Source organism: Callorhinus ursinus, unplaced genomic scaffold (genome assembly GCF_003265705.2).
Source record: "Callorhinus ursinus isolate GAN/ISIS: 27379988/994484 unplaced genomic scaffold, GSC_fseal_2.0 scaffold43, whole genome shotgun sequence".
Lineage (NCBI taxonomy): Eukaryota > Metazoa > Chordata > Mammalia > Carnivora > Otariidae > Callorhinus > Callorhinus ursinus.
Genome location: NW_027397105.1, coordinates 5,890,054 through 5,908,933, shown reverse-complemented (window position 1 = coordinate 5,908,933; position 18,880 = coordinate 5,890,054). Strand labels below are relative to the sequence as shown.

Genomic DNA, 18,880 nt, shown 5'->3' with positions numbered 1-18,880 from the left:
GGCACTGGGCATGGAGCCTGGGATTCTCTTTCTCTCTCTCCCTCTGCCCCTTCCTCCACTCGTGCTCTCTCAAGAAAAAAAAAGAATAAAGAAAAAAAATGTAAAGACTTTCAGAAAGGTGGAAACAGTGCATTGACAAAGGAATGGGACCCTGACTGCTCATCCGACTTCTCACTAGAGAAAAGGGTAAGGCATTCAGTGTTCTAAGGGGGATAAAAAAAACTAGCCTCAGAATCCAGTACTCAGCATAACTGCCTGATCAGTTTAAAAATCTCTTTTTAAAGATTTATTTATTTGACAGAGAGAGACATGGCGAGAGAGGGAACACAAACAAGGGGGAGCGGGAGAGGGAGACGAGACTCCCCGTGGAGCAGGGAGCCTGATGCAGGGCTCGATCTCAGGACCCCGGGATCATGATGTGAGCCGAAGGCAGATGCTTAACGACTGAGCCACCCAGGTGCCCCAAGAGTGAAAGGTCTTGAGGGCAAAAATGGAAGTGGTAGGATACTGGATTGCATGGAGAGTTGAAGGGAAATTGAGGCTATGCAAAAGGAATGAAAGGCAGAGAAAGAAAACACAAAGGCAAGTGGAAACTCCAGGGGGAGGGGGAAAATTGTATAAAAAAAAAGGAAATGAATTAAACATAGAATTGTCTTAAACAAGAAGCAGACTCAGACCTATAAATACAGAGAATAAACTGATGGTGGCCAGAGGGGAGCAGGAAGTGAGGGTGGGCAAAAGTGGGTGAAGGGGAGTGGGAGGTCCAGGCTTCCAGTTACAGAATGACTGAATCATGGGGATGAAAGGCACAGCATAGGGAACATGCAGTCAATGATGTTGTAATAGCGCTATGTGGTGACAGGTGGTGGCTACACTTGTGGTGAGCAGAGCAGAACATAGAAACTTGTCCCATCACTATGCTGTACCTCTGAAACTCATACAACATTGTGTGTCAACTATCCTCGAATAAAAAGAACTATTTTCTTAATCTCCTTTTTGGACTGTTCAATGCTTACATATAGAAATAGTGATTTTTGCCTGTTTATTGTATATCCTTCACATTTTCAGAATTTATTAGCCCAAATAGCATTTTGTGGATTGTTACTAATAAATACTAATTTCTATAAAAAAGGGAAACATAATTCTAATGGACCAGTTAGATCTGCTATGAACAATATAGGAAGGTTCATAGAAGGCAAAGGGAATTTACTGATTTTTCAGCTTTCCCAGTCAGTCAGTGAACAGAACATGGGACACTTAATTTTGGTTGCAGAACAGAACGGAGATATTTTGCGTCTCGGTGACTCAAAAGCAAAAGTAACAGTCAGTAATGGTAAGAGAAGGTGGGAGGCGGGAGGTCGGGGGAAGAGCTGAAGGAACGGGTAACAATTTTATCTTGAAAACAGACGGTTCCAAGGAAGCTGCCTCTATATGCCAGGACAAGAAATACAGGTTACGTCAACTAAAACTAGTTGTCCTGACGGTATCAAGAAGACACACGGATAAACATCTTAGTGCCTCATCTGGCAGAGTGCCAACCTGCCTGCCTAAGGTATATCAAGAAACAGGGATGCCTGCACAGTACAGAGACAGGAGCCGGGGCCAGGAAGACGATGGAAGCTGGTCAGGGGAGGCTGGCATTGAAAAACACAGGCATTGGTGGGAACCTGGGACAGACCTGGGTTGGATGGGAAGGTGCTACCCAACTCTAGGATTGGTTCATGATATTCAGGAATCTGAAGATTTTAGGACCAGCCAGAAATCAGATTTTTACGAAAATCTCCTGTTGATTTAAATACTGGTGGTTCACGAAATCACTGACAAAGACGGAGTGAGTGTGGGCCAAAGGAAACGCGCAGAAGCTACTAGTATGAAGGCCCTGAGTAGCTTGACCAGTCCTTTGAGACAGACACAAGCATGCAAAGGGCGGAAAGCTGTGGTTTCTCATTAGATGGCTTTCTCTGATATTTTACTTACGTGTCAGTATGAGCTCTGTGAAAATGCCTTACTTGTTTTTATTACCATTCTTTTTATAAATTGTTACATTAATATATGCTCATTACAGAAAAAAGGAAAATATCTAATACGCAAAACCCATCCAAAATATAACACCTAGATAAAAGTGCCACTATCCATGTTTTGATGTATTTGATAATCGGTCTGGATATACGCTTCCTAAAAAAAGAAACTTCGTCTTGGATATAATATTCTTTACTTGGAATTATCCTAAAATCCTAAAAATAAGGCTTGGGGACCGGAGGAGGCTGGCAATGTCCTCAGGGTCACGGAGGGAAAAATTTCCTTGCCCGGGGTGGGCCTCACCTTAGGGGTGGGTATCAGGCCTCTGTCGTTAGTGGGGGGAGTGTCCAAACTCTTGGGATGCTGATAGGCATGTGGATGAGGAAAGCATGGAGAGGAAGTTGTTAAAAGCAAGAATACATTAAAAAAAAATATTTTGGCAGAAAAGAAGTGTCTTCCTAAGGTAGCCAAGTCTTTGAAAGATATGCTTATTGCTTTCACAGGTTGAGTGGGCCCATCATGTGAATGTTGGCTAGTGAATAGGTATAAACATTTTGAAAACATTCCCTTTGCACCAAATGTTCCTTTAGTTAAAATAACTTGAGTAAAAAAAGAAAAATCTTTGAAAATGCAGTTCTTAAAACATTTTTCTGGGAGAGACTGCAGAATACAAAAATTATCAGGAGGATTTTGCCCTTCAAAATCAGCCATGGGGGTGTTCAGGGGTTCTGCCCTGGGTGTTCTTTGAAGAGGGCCATTGTTAAGGTGATCATCACCTGTTTTAAGTAGACTGGCCCCTGAACATCTGGATTTATGAAGCCAACATACTGAGAGATTAGCTGCTTTGCCCAAGTATCTTTTCTTGAGAGAGAGAGAGATCGGTGGCAAGGTTCTTTGAACTAGTGCCCTCAGCCACAGAATTTAATCTAGCAGTCAATACACCCGTGTCATATGGAGCTCACTTCTCACCATCTATAAAGCCCTTTTGACCAATCTGCCACAAGGCTCTTATTTGCCTGGAAATGCATGTGCAGAAAGGAAAGCCCCAGGAAGTGTTTTGGACTGCACTTGATCACAGGAGTGACCGATCACCAGAGCTAGCACATGTCTTGGGAGAAGGAGGGAGAGCAGAGGTAGGGTAGCAATGGTCATGGTGACCGTGGCAGTGGCCTCAGCCCCACGTGGCTCTGTGGGCACGCTCTCTTCTCCTCGTCACTATGATCTCAATAAGCGAGAGGTTACTGTGTCCATTTTACTTCAGGAAACTGAAGTGTGGGCATTTTAAAGACCTTTCTAAAGGTCATACATCTGCAAATGGTACAGCTCGGATTGGGTTTTCAGCTGCTCTCCCGTCCTGAGGGATTCAGATTTCTAGTTTTGGTTGTATCCGTTTTAAAGGCAAAGGTGAAGTTCAAGGGGGGAATCTCTCTGAAACAGGTGTAAGTCCACGATCACCCCACCCCCCAGTCCAGAGAGAGGCAGATCTACTCCAAACATCACCAAGAAGTTAATAAAAGCTAGTGACCCTCGCCATTTTACATTTATGGTCAAGGGACCACCCCCCAAACCACAATGTACTACTTGCTTCTAAAAGCTTCCATAGAACACTGCAGATCACAGAAGACCAACGGTCTGCTGGATTTGTCTCACATGGACTGTAGAGTATTTGAGAAAGAGCAAAAGGTGCCTCAGTTGAAAAGTCAGGAGCTTTGGCATCCCACTTTGGTTTCCCTGCCTCTTTTTCAAAACCGGGACATTTGGGCGCTGGGATGTGGGGGCACATGCAGTTGGCACCAGAGGCTGCCCCGTGGGCTGGGGTGGGTGGGGGGACTCCGGCCTCACTTACGGTGATTTTGGCTTTTATGGCTGCCAGATTCTCCTGGGCGGCAGTGAGGTCTGCAGTGGCTCTGCTCAACGCCTGGCGCTTGGGTTCCACGTCGCAGAAGACCTCGTAGAACCGCACGATGTTGATGACCCAGGAGCAGAGACCCGCAGCCGCGTACGACTTGGTGGCCACGAACTCGGGGCGGAACTCTGGATCCTGCAGGTACGGCCTGATGGCCTTGAGGCAGCTCTCGGGAATGTTCTCCTTGTCGAAGTTGATGAGGGAGTCCAGGAAACTGTCCACTTTGGCCATGGTGATCTTGGCAGCCTTCCAGCTCCGGTCCTTGGGCACCCGGCCCCCGGGGGCCGTGAGGGTCATCACCGCTGCACTGACGTTGCTGACAGCTGGAGGCGGGGCCCCAAACGACTTCAGCTCGGTCAGGTTGGTCTGCGGAGAGAGGATGAGGTGGTTAGGGAAAAGCGAAAAGCGGACGGGCTTTCTTTGTCCTCGGCCGCTCGTGGACTTGGGTTCCAGGGCGATCATTCTGAAAGGGCTGCTTTGAAGCCTGCGGAGCCCTTGGAAGTTTAAATGTCATGACTCATCCGAAGGAAACCAAAACTACTCCCCAGTGGCTTCAGACACCCCCCCCAACCCCGAATGGCTAACCGAGATTCAGCTCTGTTTGTTCAGTCCTTTAAGGCCACTCACAGCCCATTAGAAACACCCAATTATTTCACATTCAACAGAAAAATAGAAGGATGCCAATATACTCTGAAATAGGCAGCATGCTATGAATAAAAGATAAGGTTATTATAAATTAATTTCCCATCTTGGATTGAAGAGACTAGCCCTGTAACCCAACAAATTTTGTTTTTCTTAAATTAAACTGCTTTGTTCCATGAGCTTATTCTAACTACACTTGACTGTCCTGATAGCAAAGTGACAGTTTCCGCCAGGAAATAATTCAGACCGAAAGCCGGGCACAGTCACTGCCCCTGCTTAGATGTGGGGTCGTCCTCTGCTCCAAGCATCACTTGCACCAGAAAGATACGGCCGACCGGCCTTGGCAAGTCACTTCAACTCTCCAGGTCTCTGTACTTCCATCTATAAACTGGAAGCAGGGGGATGCACTCATCTGTGAGTGAAGCTGTGTCTTAAATGCGTGTGAAGTTGATTTAAGGTTTGTCATGACCATCCGTGAGAAGCCCATGACCTGAAAAGCTCTTGTTTTGGGGGGCTGATTTTGGAAGTGGGGGAAAAGTCCTGATTTCAAAGATTATGGCCCCTATGCCAAATTAATTTCCAGCCCAAGAGGGCCTGAAAATCTACAAACGGCAGGGGGGAGGGGATTACTTCTCGCACCTAATGAAAGCGCATGGGAAGATGCTCTTTGCTTCTGAAACTATCTTCACATTTGGTCATGAAAACTCATCAGAGGCAGGGATGGGAGGACAATGTACATGCGGGGGGGAGGGGGCAGAGTCAGAAACAAAACCCCACGATTTTTTTTTTAAAGATTTTATTTATTTATTTGACAGGAGAGAGGGAACATGTACAAGCAGGGGGAGCGGCAGGCAGAGGGAGAAGCAGGCTCCTTGCTCAGCGGGGAGCCCGATGCGGGGCTCGATCCCAGGACCCTGGGACCATGACCTGAGCCGAAGGCAGACGCTTAATGACTGAGCCACCCAGGCGCCCCCAAAACCCCACGATTTTAAACTAGTTTAAGTTCAGCATGCTCAATGTCCTGAATTAAGAAAATATAAAAACATATAGAGATGAAATGGAATCCTACAACCCAGGTATGTCGCCGTTAATATTTCCATGTAATTTCTTCTAGTCTTCTTTATATTCAGTCTCTCTCAGTAAATTACTCACAGCCTTTCTGGTAGTAGTGACAGAAGACCCAGCTCAAGTACAAAGGGGACTTTTTCGCTCAAGTATCTGAGGGCGATGAGCTGGGAGCTGGCTGTAAGGACAAGTGGACCTGTGTTCAGAGCATTTATGGGCTCTCTGGATCTTCTCTCGTTTCTGCTTCTCCTTGCGCACACTTCTGTTTCACACAGCAGTTTCCTTGTGATGCAAGGCATACCACCTACCCCTCTGCTGTCAGCCTGTGCCATTGTCTCTGTCTGTCCCTGAGCTCTAGCCACGGTCACCTCCTTCCAACGCATTGACTGCAAGCTCGTCCCCACCCCAGGACCCCTGCCTGGAACACTTCTTGCTAAGCTATTTGCGTGGCTTATCCCTTCTCATTCATCAAGATCTCAATTCAGAATTCAGACGTTGCCCACTCAGAAGGACTTTCTCGTCAGCTTCCCCTTCTCATCATTTTCTATCAGCACCCTGATGATCTGCAGAGAACTCAGGGCCATCAGAAATGATCACCAACTTTTCCCTTATTGAATTTCCATATCCTCATCTGAGGATGAGAACAGGGACCTCATCAGTCTTGTTAACCACTGTCGCCCCAGTGCCTAGAACAGAAACTGGCATGCAGCAGGTGCTCATCAACATGGGTGTTCAACAATCACCTGCAATGAACGGGGCTCGGCAGCTAAAGGTCACGGCCATCACTTTGCAACCAGAAGGGGAGGAGACTTTTTCTCCAGAGCAAGTGGAAATAAAAATGTCCTGGGAGGGGGCGCCTGGGTGGCTCCGTCGGTTAAGCGGCCGACCCTTGGTTGCAGCTCAGGTCATGATCTCAGGGTCCTGGGATTGAACCCTGTGTCGGGCTCCTTGCTCAGTGGGGAGGCCGCTTGAGATTCTCTCTCTCCCTCTCCCTTTGCCCCCCCCCCGACTTGCATGCTCTAAATCAATCAATCAATCAATCAATCTTTAAAAAACTGTCCTGGGAAATGATCTTGTTTAGTTAGGTGGGGCTCCTGTCGCCAGTCACTGCAGGGCAGCCCGATATGGTTCTCCTAAGAGGAACGCGGGATGGAAGAAACAGTTCTCAGAAGGTAGACGGGGATTTGAGCAAGCCAACAGCCCACATGCTTGGTTTCTGCACCCCACTCCTGCCATCAGGCTCTTGCTGTCCCTGCTGCCTGATGCATTCGCTCTTCTCCAAGTTTTTACTCCAATTTCTCCTTCTCTGTAGAGTGGGGTCGGGAGGGTGGTAGAGGTGGGGCAGGAGAGCCAGTCAGGATCAGAGCTCCAGGGAGGATCCAGAGCCACAGGGGACGGACGGTTTGATATCATTCTAACGTCCAAGGGGAAGCCCCTGGAGGGTTTTGGTCAGGGAGTGAAATGATGTGGTTTTGCTCCGAGAGCTTTTTGCGGCTGGCCCCACTGCGGCAGGGCAGGCTACACAGTTGTTCAGGGAGGAGACTGAGCCAGCTGGGGGCCAGGACTCTCAACAGCAGAGACGGTGGCAGGTGACCGGGTTTGGGACATATGTTGGAACTAGCACAGGCAGAAGTTTTAAAAAGAGGCATGAGACATAGACCTGTACCCCTGAAATAATACATTATATGTTAATAAAAAATTAAAAAAAAAAAGAGGCATGAGAGAATGTCGCTTGTTATTCTTCTCAAACAGAATTTGATGTCAAACATTCAATTTCTGGAAACCTTTCCACAAATTAACCACGTGGATAATGCTTTGCAGGACATTCTTCACATAGATCTTCGTGAAAAGCTTGGATTAGCTCTTTGGGAATGGATTTGCTGGGTCAAAGGGCAGGGCACATATTTAGTGTTCTTTGTACATACTATCAGCTTCCCCAGAAATTCCAATTCCAGCTTTCAGTGTTGGAGAACGTTTATGTTCGCTCCCATTCAGCATTGGTCACGTTAAAAAAAAATTGTTTTTTTAATTTGACAGGCTGAAAATGCGGTAACATTGGTTTAATTCATATAGGTGCATATACATATTTACTAGTGATACTGGTTTTTTTCATGTTTTTAAGCAATTTGAGTTTCTTGTTTCGTGAATTGTTGGGTATTGACCTTTGCCGACGTTTCTGCTGGGCTGTTATCTTTTTATTTTTGATTACTGTATTAGTCAGCGTCCCTGCAGGCCAAAAAGATGATATAACATCCTGGCTAATTTAAGGGGAACTAAGGAAAGGAACTCTTTATAAAGAGAGATTGCCTTCCCCTGGGCTGGTAGCACAGTTGGGCTGGGTGCGGCTGGGGTGTCTCTGTTTCCACCCCTGGGAACTGCGGTTGGAAGAAGGAAGGCAGAGAGAAGAGAGGGAAGGAGAAGAGAGAGAGAGAGAGAGAGAGAGAGAGAGAGAGAGGAGGGAAAAGGAGGGAGGGAGGGACAGAGTGGGAGGAGAGAGGGAGGGAAGGGGAGGGAGGGCGGGCAAGGGAAAGTGTCTGATGCCACCCAAGCGAGCCTCCCAGGTCATGGAGAAAAGAGAACCCTCCCCCCTCTCGTGTGCTCGCTCTCTCTCAAATAAGTAAATAAAACCTTTATAAGAAAAAAGACACAGAAAAGGAAGATAATGAGTATATACATGAATAGGAATATATATGGGAACAAATATGTATCTGGCTCATTCATGTATATACACATAAACATATACACGCGAATATACACATATCAATCACTGTTTATACTATTTTTTGAATCTGATTTTCACTGAGAATTATATCTGAAATTTTCAATGTCACTGTTTTTGTAAAACATGATTTTAAATAAAGTATGCAGTTTTCTCTCATTTAGATGAGCTGCAATTTATTTCACCAACCCCATATTGCTGGACATTTAGGTTATTAAATCTTTAACAGCTGCTTAAATGATATGAACTTAAAGACATTAGATACAAGTAAAACAAAAATCAAACTGGAGGTAATTTAGATTTACGTTTAACTTTTAAATTATTTGAGAAGTAGCAGACATCCTTGTAGTACTGAATCTTCCCATACACAGACTTGGTATATATATTTGTCTATTCATATCTTATTTTATGTTCTTCAACAAAGATGTGAAGTTTTCTTCACATTGTTTCAACAAATTTATATTCACTTATTTGTATCTTGTGCTTTGATTGCTCTTTTCAAATATCATATTTTCCAACTGGCTACTGTTGATATTAAGAAAGCTATACATTTTTGTAAATTATTTTGCGATGGGCCCTTAACTCTTCCCTATTATTATTTTTTATAACAGGTATTTTGTAACAATTACATGATGATTATTTTTCAGTTATTGCATTGGCTAGAAATTCTAGGACATTTTTTTTTATAATGGTGACAGGGATCATTATTATGCTTTTTCTATCTTAATGGGAATGCTTTTAATGTTCTACCATTGGATAGGATGTTTTGTCCTTGGATTGGGATTGATTGCCATCTGTTAGCGCAATATCCAAATATCCATGTATTCCTACTTTACTGAGAGTTTTGATAAGGAACGGATGCTGAATTATGTCAAGTCCCATTTTGACATCTCCTAAAATGATGATGAAGCTTTTCATCTTTGACTAGGGGGTTGGGTATGGTTACACGCATAATCTCATATAGGGAAAACTCGCCAGTTGGTGGCATAGGTAAATCTGACTTACTAGTATTTTATACAGGTGTCTTACACCACTGTTCATAAGTTAGATTCATCTGAGGTTTTATTTTCTTGTGCTATCCCTATTACTTTTAGTACCAGGCTTAATCACATAACATAGGCCTTAAGAAGTCCTGTCGGAAAGAAGTCCATTCAACTTGGAAACTCTAGAATTTTCCAAAGTATTACAGAATCTGTTTTTTATGTTACTTGCTAATATTAAAAGTCAAATGCTAGGGACTCTACGTTGAGCACGATGCAGGGCTTGATCCCAGGACCCCGAGCTCATGACCTTGAGCCGAAACTAAGACACGCTTAACCGACTGAGCCACCCAGGGGCCGGATGGATAATTTTTAATAATGAAAATGTCATTATATGTTATTTGTATAATAAAAAAATGAGTTCACTGTAAAAAATACATAGGGAACAAAGAGAAAATTCTAAGTAACTTTGTAGGGGGCAGAAAAGGCCATGAAATTACAAACAAAACCATTCCTCCCCTAAGGCAGGAAAAGTTACACTGGATTTATTTCAGTTTAGCTATAAAAGTGAAATAAAACTGCCAAAGCAGAGACTCAAAACGTGCAGAGACTTACTACCAGCCTCTGATTTACAGGTGTTCTTTATGCATTAACTACAGATTTACTAAGTTTGAAAATGATGAGAAAACAGGCAAGTGGTCATGAAATACCAGAGTTCTGTGAACGCAGAGGGTTTAAGGATACTCCAGGGGTCCTTGGGTCCACAAAGCAGTAACGCCCTCATCACACTTGGTACAGGCTGATCCATTCCACTTCACCAAGTGGGGTGATGGAGGGCGGGGGTGGGGAGGGGGGTGGGGAGGGGGTGGGGAGGGGGGTAGGGAGGGGGGTAGGGAGGGCAAGATGTGCAGAGGGGCTCAAAAGGAACAACTTCCTGTTATAAGAGAAGTAAGTCCTTGGGGATGTCTGGATAGCAGGGTGACTGTAGCTAACGATACTGTGCCGTGGATTTGAAAAGAGAGGAAACCATAAAAGTTCTCATCACACACACAGAAATCTGTAACTGTGTGTGGTGATGGATATTAACTAGACTTACTATGGTGACCGTTTCACAATATATACAAACACCGAATTATGATGTCATACACCTGATAGGAATATTGTCACATGTCAGTTATACTTCAATTAAAAAAAAAATGCTGTCTGAGACCCCATAAATGCATTCTGCAACCTGTAGACTGTAAACCCTGGTCCACGGTTCAACTTCTTAGTGATACCGTGGGCTGGTAATGATCTTGGCCAACCCACCTTCAGAGACTCATCGTCACATCACTTCCTGAGGCGCCCACTCGTGCACCATGGCTCACACACTCCCTTTCCCCATGCATCCGTGTCTCTGCAAACATTGCTCCTTTCCGAGATGGTCTTCTCCACCCCCTGCCCCATCCAGGAAAATGCTCTTCCTTATCGTCCTTGCTTCATGGGCATTCTCTTCCCGAGTTCCTACCTGGCCAGCCAGTTAGCCGTGTCCTCTTCTGTGCTCTTGAGCCACTGAAATTGTAGCTTCTTTCTGTTTGTGTAATACATGCACAGAGTTTGCAAACTCTAATAGGGCCAGAAGGCTTAGAACGAAACCCATGCCTGGTAGACTCTGACTTCAGCTCTGTAGAAGTCATGGCTTACAATTTTTTCTGTTTCTTCTAGAGTTTACTTCTTATCGATAAGGAACATGCCTCTGCTGCTGTTTTATTATTCATTCATTCATTCATTCATTCATTATTTGAGAGAGAGCGCATGCATGCAAGTGTGTGCGTGCGAGCAGGGGGGAGGGGCAGAGGGAGGAGGAGAAGGAGAGAACGCCAAGCAGTCTCCCTGCTGAGCATGGAGCTTGATCTCAGGACCCTGAGATCATGACCTGAGCTGAAATCAAGAGTCGGATGCTTAACTGACTGAGCCACCCAGGTGCCCCTATTTTTCATTTTAGATGTTAGCAAGTGACTTCCTACTTAGGAATGAATATTTAGCTATTTTTACTGCCCTCCTAATTATTATGGTTATATCAAATTTTTAGTTAATGTTCAGAATGAATATGACATGATTATAAATATTGTTCACCTTGGGTTATATTTTCTTTCTAGTATATCCTGAGTTTTTTTTTAAATGAAATTAACAAGTGCTTTTATTACTTGTTTCCTGTGGAAGTAACTTTTGGACAAACACCCGACAGAGGGAACCAGGATGCAGGGGGGTTTGGGGGAAGAGGACTCCCCAGTGAGCTGATCGCTCATTCAGAGGCCTTGGGGTGGGACTGTGCTGGGGGTGTCTGAGACACAGCAAGGCCGGTGTGAGGGGTTGGAGTGACAAGAGGAAGACTAGTCACTGGTGTAGCAGAAGAAGGGAACAACGGTAGGGTCTCGTGGGCCACTGTGGATTTTATTCTGAGTATGATGGGAAGCCAATGGAAGATTCTGGAACACAGGGATGATGTGGTCAAACTGCTGTTTGATTACTCAGCACCTGGGTGGCTCAGTTGGTTAAGCCTCCGACTCTTGATTTCGGCTCAGGTCATGATCTCGGGGTCGTGGGATCAAGCCCCGAGTCAGGCTCTGTGCTTAGTGCGAGTCTGCTTCTCTCTCTCCCTCTGCTCTTTCTCTCAAATAAATAAATAAAGCCTTAAAAAAAAAAAAGATCACTCAGGTGGGTGGCTACCATCTGTTAGTTTCTTTTCATACATTATCTCATTCCATCCTTGTGACAACCTAACGGGACTGCATCACTATTTTTTTTTCAAGTAATTTTTTTTAATTTTTTATTGTTATGTTAATCACCATATATTACATCATTTGTTTTGGTGTAGTGTTCCATGATTCATTGTTTGTTCATAACACCCAGTGCTCCATGCAGAATGTGCCCTCTTTAATACCCATCACCAGGCTAACCCATAGGCTGAGTGGAGAGAAAATCATACCCAGAGCCACATCCAGTGAATGGCACAGCCAGTATTTGGTCTCAGCTCATTTTAGGAACTATAACCCCTCTGTCAAAAGATCTCATGAAAGACGTTTGCCTTATTAGCAAGATACGATCAGCAAACACTTCATGTGTGTGCGTCAGTGAAGTCGTCTCGTGGTTTGTGCTGTGGGAATCAGAAGAGGGCGAGACGGATCTAGAATTGTAAGTCTGAGCTTGAAATATGGGTAGGATGGGGGCAAGAGGAGAGGTGGCGGCGGGGAGGGGTACAGGCTCATCAGAGGCCTGGACATGGAAGTGGTTGCTGCTGTGAGGGGCTGGGAGAAGCTACCAGGTTCAGGCTGAGAAGTGGGAGCGTAGCTGGACTACCCCTCCAATCCCTGGTCCACCCCCACGGTAACCAGGTTCCCAGTAGAGACTCCGGTGTTTTCTCCTGATGTAGGGTGGGGGTCTGTTTAGGGCCTTCGAGGCCCTTGGTGCCTTAACCTTTAGGGCATAAAAAATAAAAAATCCTGGAATGCATAATCCTAGAATCCTTCATAAAGAGTCCTACAATGCACTCATCTCTCAAATTACAATTTACATGGGACTAAATGTCACAGGATTCTACAGAGTTCCTAATTCCATTTTAGATTTGCCCAGGCCTGAAACTGCCAGATGCCGAAGTGAGGCAGGAGATGGAGGTTTCAGAAGGCCGGCGTGTCTGCCTCTCAAACGCCTCACCTGCCCTGAGGGTGTCAAAGCAGAGGAAGAGAGAATTTTTCGTGAGACCTGCTGGTGAGTACCCCCTGCTCTGCCTTCAAGAGAGGACGTGTCAGCAAAGCCAGCACGGGCTGTCTTAGGCCTTGGCCAAGGGGTCCAAGTGAAGGGAAGAGAAAGCACCCTGATGACCGGGGGAAGGGTCTCCATGTGAGCATCCCAACAGAGAAAGGGTCAGCTTTTCAGTCCCGCTCTGACATCTGCTGCTCATGACCAGAGTCTGTCTGCCCCATTCTCTTCCCCTCTGCCCTTGCCTCTCAGCCACGGTTATCCACATGGGAAAGCAGTTTAATGGTGAAAAAGAGAGGGAAGAAGTAGCTAACCACCCCCCTCAACCCCAGGACACACATACATGGAGTACATCTCCAGGGAACCTAAATAAAAGTACCTTGTGAATACATCTCAGAAGTCATGCTTCGTCTACCAAATGGTTACGTATAGGAGCTGAATTTAATGGACACACAGCTACGTGTTGTTGACGTTTGAATATTTGCTAATTTTGATTACCTAGTTTTTTTTTTTTTTTCATATTTTGGAGCCAACATGGGTTTTCGTCTCCTATCTTAAGTATTTTCTCAGGGCTTTATAAGGCTCATGTGTCCTGTCACTTGTAACGGGTGAAGTGACCATGGGGTACATAGCTGGGAGGTCTCTGGACTTGGATTCTGAGGGTGTGAGTTGAAGTCTGGCTCTAATATGGCTCTGGGCAAGTCAGTTCTCCTCTCAGGGTCCTTGCTTTGTTATCTGTGGAGTGGAGGGTCCGGACTAGTCAGCATCTCCTGTTCTGGTTGGTTCTAAGACTCACATCACTGGGATTTCCTCGGTAGTTTGCAGGAGTCTGATATGCCCTCAGTTTCAGTGAATGTTTGGGGGCGCCTGGGTGGCTTAGTCGGTGAAGCGTCCGCCTTCCGCTCAGGTCATGATCCCAGGGTCCTGGGATCGAGCCCCGAATCAGGGCTCCCTGCTCAGCGGGGAGCCTGCTTCTCCCTCTGCCCCTCCCCCCTGTTCATGCTTGTTCTCTGTCTCTCAAATAAATAAATACAGAAAAATTCTTAAAAAAAAAAAAATAAACGAGTGTTTGCTGAATGAATAAGCCAGTGACAGCTGGATCCCTAAACCCTCCAACTTTGCCCTTGGATCTCTTTGGGACGCCAGGGTGGCGCGCTGTCTGGGTCACGGGAGCCGCTCCCCTCCCCCACCCCTGGGCGGGGAGGGGTGAGCAGATGGGACAGACCATCCTCCTACCTTATTGAGGGTGTTGAGAGCCGCCTGGGCTGCCATGAGCGCCGGCTCCGCCTTGGCCAGGTCCTCCTCACAGTCCTTCTGCTTCTGCTTCACCTCGAGCATGATGAGGGCCACCCTCCGCTCCTCCTCGTCCGCCACGGCCTTCTCTCTGCTCACCTTGTCCGTCTCTACGCCGACCACCTGAATCAGCTTGTCCGCGTCGTCGTTCTTCTGCCTCAGCTCCCCTTCCTGGGCGGCCAGCTTGGCTTTCAGCCCATCCACCTGCAGCAGAGAAGCCCTGGGCTTATGGGGAGCAGCAAGAATTTGGACGGGGGCGGGGGCCCGGGGATCTGACACCCCCCCCCCACGGAAAAATGCCAACTCTCGATGTGAAGGAAGGTGCAAAGCTGAGCTCTCCTCTGGGGCCAAGTGCCCTGAGCTGGGAGAGGAGAGGGATCCTGGACTCCCTCTTCCCCCTCCCTCTACAGTAAACGTGGTAGAAGAGTCTAAGCAACACACACCCTGACTTTTCTTTCTCCTTGATGCCCACGTGACTTAGGCTGCTTCTCACGGACATCGGTGCCCGTGTCTTATAAAACTCCGTGTGCAGGAGCGGAGCAAGATGGCGGAGGAGTAGGAGACCTGGATTTCATCTGGTCTCAGGAATTCAGCTGAATAGGGATCAAACCATTCTGAACACCTACGAACTCAAGAGGAGATCGAAGAGGAGAGTAGCAATAACTATCTGAACGGAGAAGCGACCACTTTCTGGAAGGTAGGACGTGCGGAGAAGTGAGTCCGAGGCGATATTCGGGAGGATAGACGGCGGGGGAGGGGCCTCCGTGGGCCGCTTCTGGCAAGTGCTAGAGCCGCGGAGCACAAAATCGGACCTTTTAGAAGTCGGCTCCGCGGAGGGACGTCGCTCCAGTGGCTAAGCGGGGGGTGGAACCCTCGCGGGACAGTGTGGTCTCAGGACCCTCGGGGTCACAGAAAGACCAGGGGTGCCTGAGTGCGGCAGAGCTCCCAGGGATCGGAGCGGGGAAGCCGGCTGCAGAGACGGAGCCGAGGCGCGGGCTCTTAGCTCGGGGTGGCCATAAACTGATCCGCGGCCCAGTCGGGCCACTGCTCCTGCAGCAGGGACCCAACAAGCGGCAGATCCGGGGAGACTCCCCTTCCTCCCCCAGGAGGAGCGGCGCCTGAGCGCACCGCAGGGATCTGCTGGGTTTGGAGACTCCACACGGGGTCGGGTGCCAGAGATAGAAACGCTCGGTCACAGGCCGGGTGAGCACGGAGTGCGGCCGGAGACCGGGGACAAGGGAGTGCCTGCTTTTCTCTGGGGGGCGCACTGAGGAGCGGGGCCCCGAGTTCTCAGCTCCTCCGGGTGGAGATTGGGAGGCCACCATTTTCACCCTGGTCCTCCAAAGCTGTACGGAGAGCTTGCAGGGAACAAAAGCTCCTGAGAGCAAACCGGAGCAGCTTGCTTAGCCCGGACTGACAAGGGCGGGGCACTTCCGCCTCCGGCAAAGACATTTGGGAACCATGGCAACAGGCCCCTCCCCCAGAAGATCAGCACGAACAGCCAGCAAGCCAAGACCAAGTTTACCGATCAAGGAGAACGGGAGAACTCCAGCGCTAGGGGAATACTGCACATAAAATTCATGGCTTTTTATTACCATGATTCATTAGTTCATCAAAGTTAATTTTTGTTAACTGTTTTTTTTTTCTTTTTCCCTTTTTCAACGAACATCCTATCAATCTCTTTTTTAAAAAAAAAATTTTTTTTATTTTTCATTTTTAGAGTCATATTTTATCCCTTCATAGCAGTTACCCTTATTTTTGGCATATATATATAAGTTGTTCTCTCTTTAAAATTTTGAGATACAGTTTCTTCTAACAGATCAAAATATACCCTAAATCACTACTGTATGGCTCTGTTCTAGTCTCCTGCCTGATCACAGTCTCTTTTTTTTTTTTTTTTTTTTTTTTTTTTTTTTTTTTTTTTCAAACCACACAACTTCTTATCAAGTCCTTTTATAAAATCTTTTATAATTTTTATCTTTACAGTCATCTTCTATCCCTTCATTGTATCAACCCTTATTTTGTACATATATGTCTTCCTTCCTTTAAAATTTTAGGAGGCACTTTTTTCTAACAGACCAAAATACGCCCAAAATCTAGTGTGTGGCACTGATCTATGCACTAGCCTGATCATATTTGATCACATTCTGCTTTTTTTGTATTGTTCTGTTTTTGTTTTTATCTTTTTCTTTTTTTTTTCTTCTCTTTCTTTTTTCATTCTTTCCCTTTCTCTTCCCCTGGTTTCAGGTCTTTTCTGATTTGTATACAGTATATTTGCTGGGGACATTGTAAACCTGTTAGCATTTTGTTCTCTCATTCATCTATTCTCCTCTGGACAAAATGACAAGACGAAAAAAATCACCTCAGCAAAAAGAACAAGAGGTAGTACCGTCAGCCAGGGACCTACTCAATACGGACATTAGTATGATGTCGGACCTAGAGTTCAGAATCATGACTTTAAAGATACTAGCTGGGCTTGAAAAAAGCGTGGAAGTTATTAGAGAAACCCTTTCTGGGGAAATAAAAGAACTAAAATCTAACCAAGTCGAAATCAAAAAGGCTACTGATGAGGTGCAATCAAAAATGGGGGCACTAACTGCTAGGATAAATGAGGCAGAAGAGAGAATCAGTGATACAGAAGACCAAATGATGGAAAATAAAGAGGCTGAGAAAAAGAGGGCGAAACAACTACAGGATCACGAGGGCAGAATTCGAGAGATAAGTGATACGATAAGACGAAACAACATTAGAATAATTGGGATCCCAGAAGAAGAAGAAAGAGAGAGAGGGGCAGAAGGTATATTGGAGCAAATAATAGTAGAGAACTTCCCTAATGTGAGGAAAGAAACAGGCATCAAAATCCAGGAGGCACAGAGAACCCCTCTCAAAATCAATAATAATAGGTCAACACCCCGACATCTAATAGTAAAACTTACGAGTCTCAGAGACAAAGAGAAAATCCTGAAAGCAGCTCGGGAGAAGAGATATGTAACCTACAATGGTAGAAACATTAGATTGGCAACAGACCTATCCACAGAGACGTGGCAGGCCAGAAAGAACTGGCAAGATATCTTCAGAGCACTAAACGAGAAAAATATGCAGCCAAGAATACTATATCCAGCTAGGGTATCACTGAAAATACAAGGAGAGATAAAAAGCTTCCAGAACAAACAAAAACTAAAGGAATTTGCAAACATGAAACCAGCCCTCCAAGAAATATTGAGAGGGGTCCTCTAAGCAAAGAGAGAACCTAAAAACAGCAAAGAGCAGAAACGAACACAGACAACAGACAGTTAACAGTCACCTTACAGGTAATACAATGGCACTAAATTCATACCTTTCACTAGTTACCCTGAATGTAAATGGGCTCAATGCCCCAATCAAAAGACACAGGCTATCAGATTGGATTAAAAAACAAGACCCATCCATATGCTGTCTGCAAGAGACTCATTTTAGACCCAAAGACACCCCCAGATTGAAAGTGAGGGGGTGGAAAACCATTTACCATGCTAATGGACACCAAAAGAAAGCTGGGGTGGCAATCCTTATATCAGACAAACTAGATTTTAAAACAAAGACTGTAATAAGAGATGAGGAAGGACACTATATCCTACTTAAAGGGTCTATCCAACAAGAAGATCTAACAATTGTAAATATCTATGCCCCGAACATGGGAGCAGCCAATTATATAAGGCAATTAATAACAAAAGCAAAGAAACACATTGACAACAATACAATAATAGTGGGGGACTTTAACACCCCCCTGACTGAAATGGACAGATCATCTAAGCAAAAGATCAACAAGGAAATAAAGACTTTAAATGACACACTGGACCAAATGGACTTCACAGACATATTCAGAACATTCCATCCCAAAGCAACGGAATACACATTCTTCTCTAGTGCCCATGGAACATTCTCCAGAATTGATCACATCCTAGGTCACAAATCAGGTCTCAATCGGTACCAAAAGATTGGGATCATTCCCTGCATATTTTCAGACCACAATGCTTTGAAACTAGAACTCAACCACAAGAGGAAAGTCGGAAAGAACTCAAATACATGGAGGCTAAAGAGCATCCTACTAAAGAATGAATGGGTCAACCAAGAAATTAAAGAAGAATTAAAAAAATTCATGGAAACCAATGAAAATGAAAACACAACTGTTCAAAATCTTTGGGATACAGCAAAGGCAGTCCTGAGAGGAAAGTATATAGCAATACAAGCCTTTCTCAAGAAACAAGAAAGGTCTCAAATACACAACCTAACCCTACACCTAAAGGAGCTGGAGAAAGAACAGCAAATAAAGCCTAAACCCAGCAGGAGAAGAGAAATCATAAAGATCAGAGCAGAAATCAATGAACTAGAAACCAAAAGAACAGTAGAACAGATCAACGAAACTAGGAGCTGGTTCTTTGAAAGAATTAACAAGATTGATAAACCCCTGGCCAGACTGATCAAAAAGAAAAGAGAAATGACCCAAATCAACAAAATCATGAATGAAAGAGGAGAGATCAC

The 18,880-nt window shown here is 45.5% G+C and overlaps 1 protein-coding gene across 3 annotated transcripts in view; it reads right to left on the bottom strand.

Annotated features, from left to right (window-relative positions):
• The window catches only part of LOC141370723 (dynein axonemal heavy chain 9-like), a 149,762-nt gene that overhangs the window by 111,043 nt on the left and 19,839 nt on the right, over positions 1-18,880 (bottom strand). For 2 of the 3 annotated variants that reach the window (XM_073881722.1, XM_073881723.1), the window contains exons 3-4: positions 14,306-14,566; positions 3,866-4,291 (exon numbers count right to left, since the gene is read on the bottom strand). In XM_073881722.1, coding sequence (XP_073737823.1) covers positions 3,866-4,291; positions 14,306-14,566 — 687 coding nt within the window. The remainder of the gene's footprint in view (positions 1-3,865; positions 4,292-14,305; positions 14,567-18,880) is intronic. The other variant, XM_073881724.1, reaches the window with a different exon arrangement.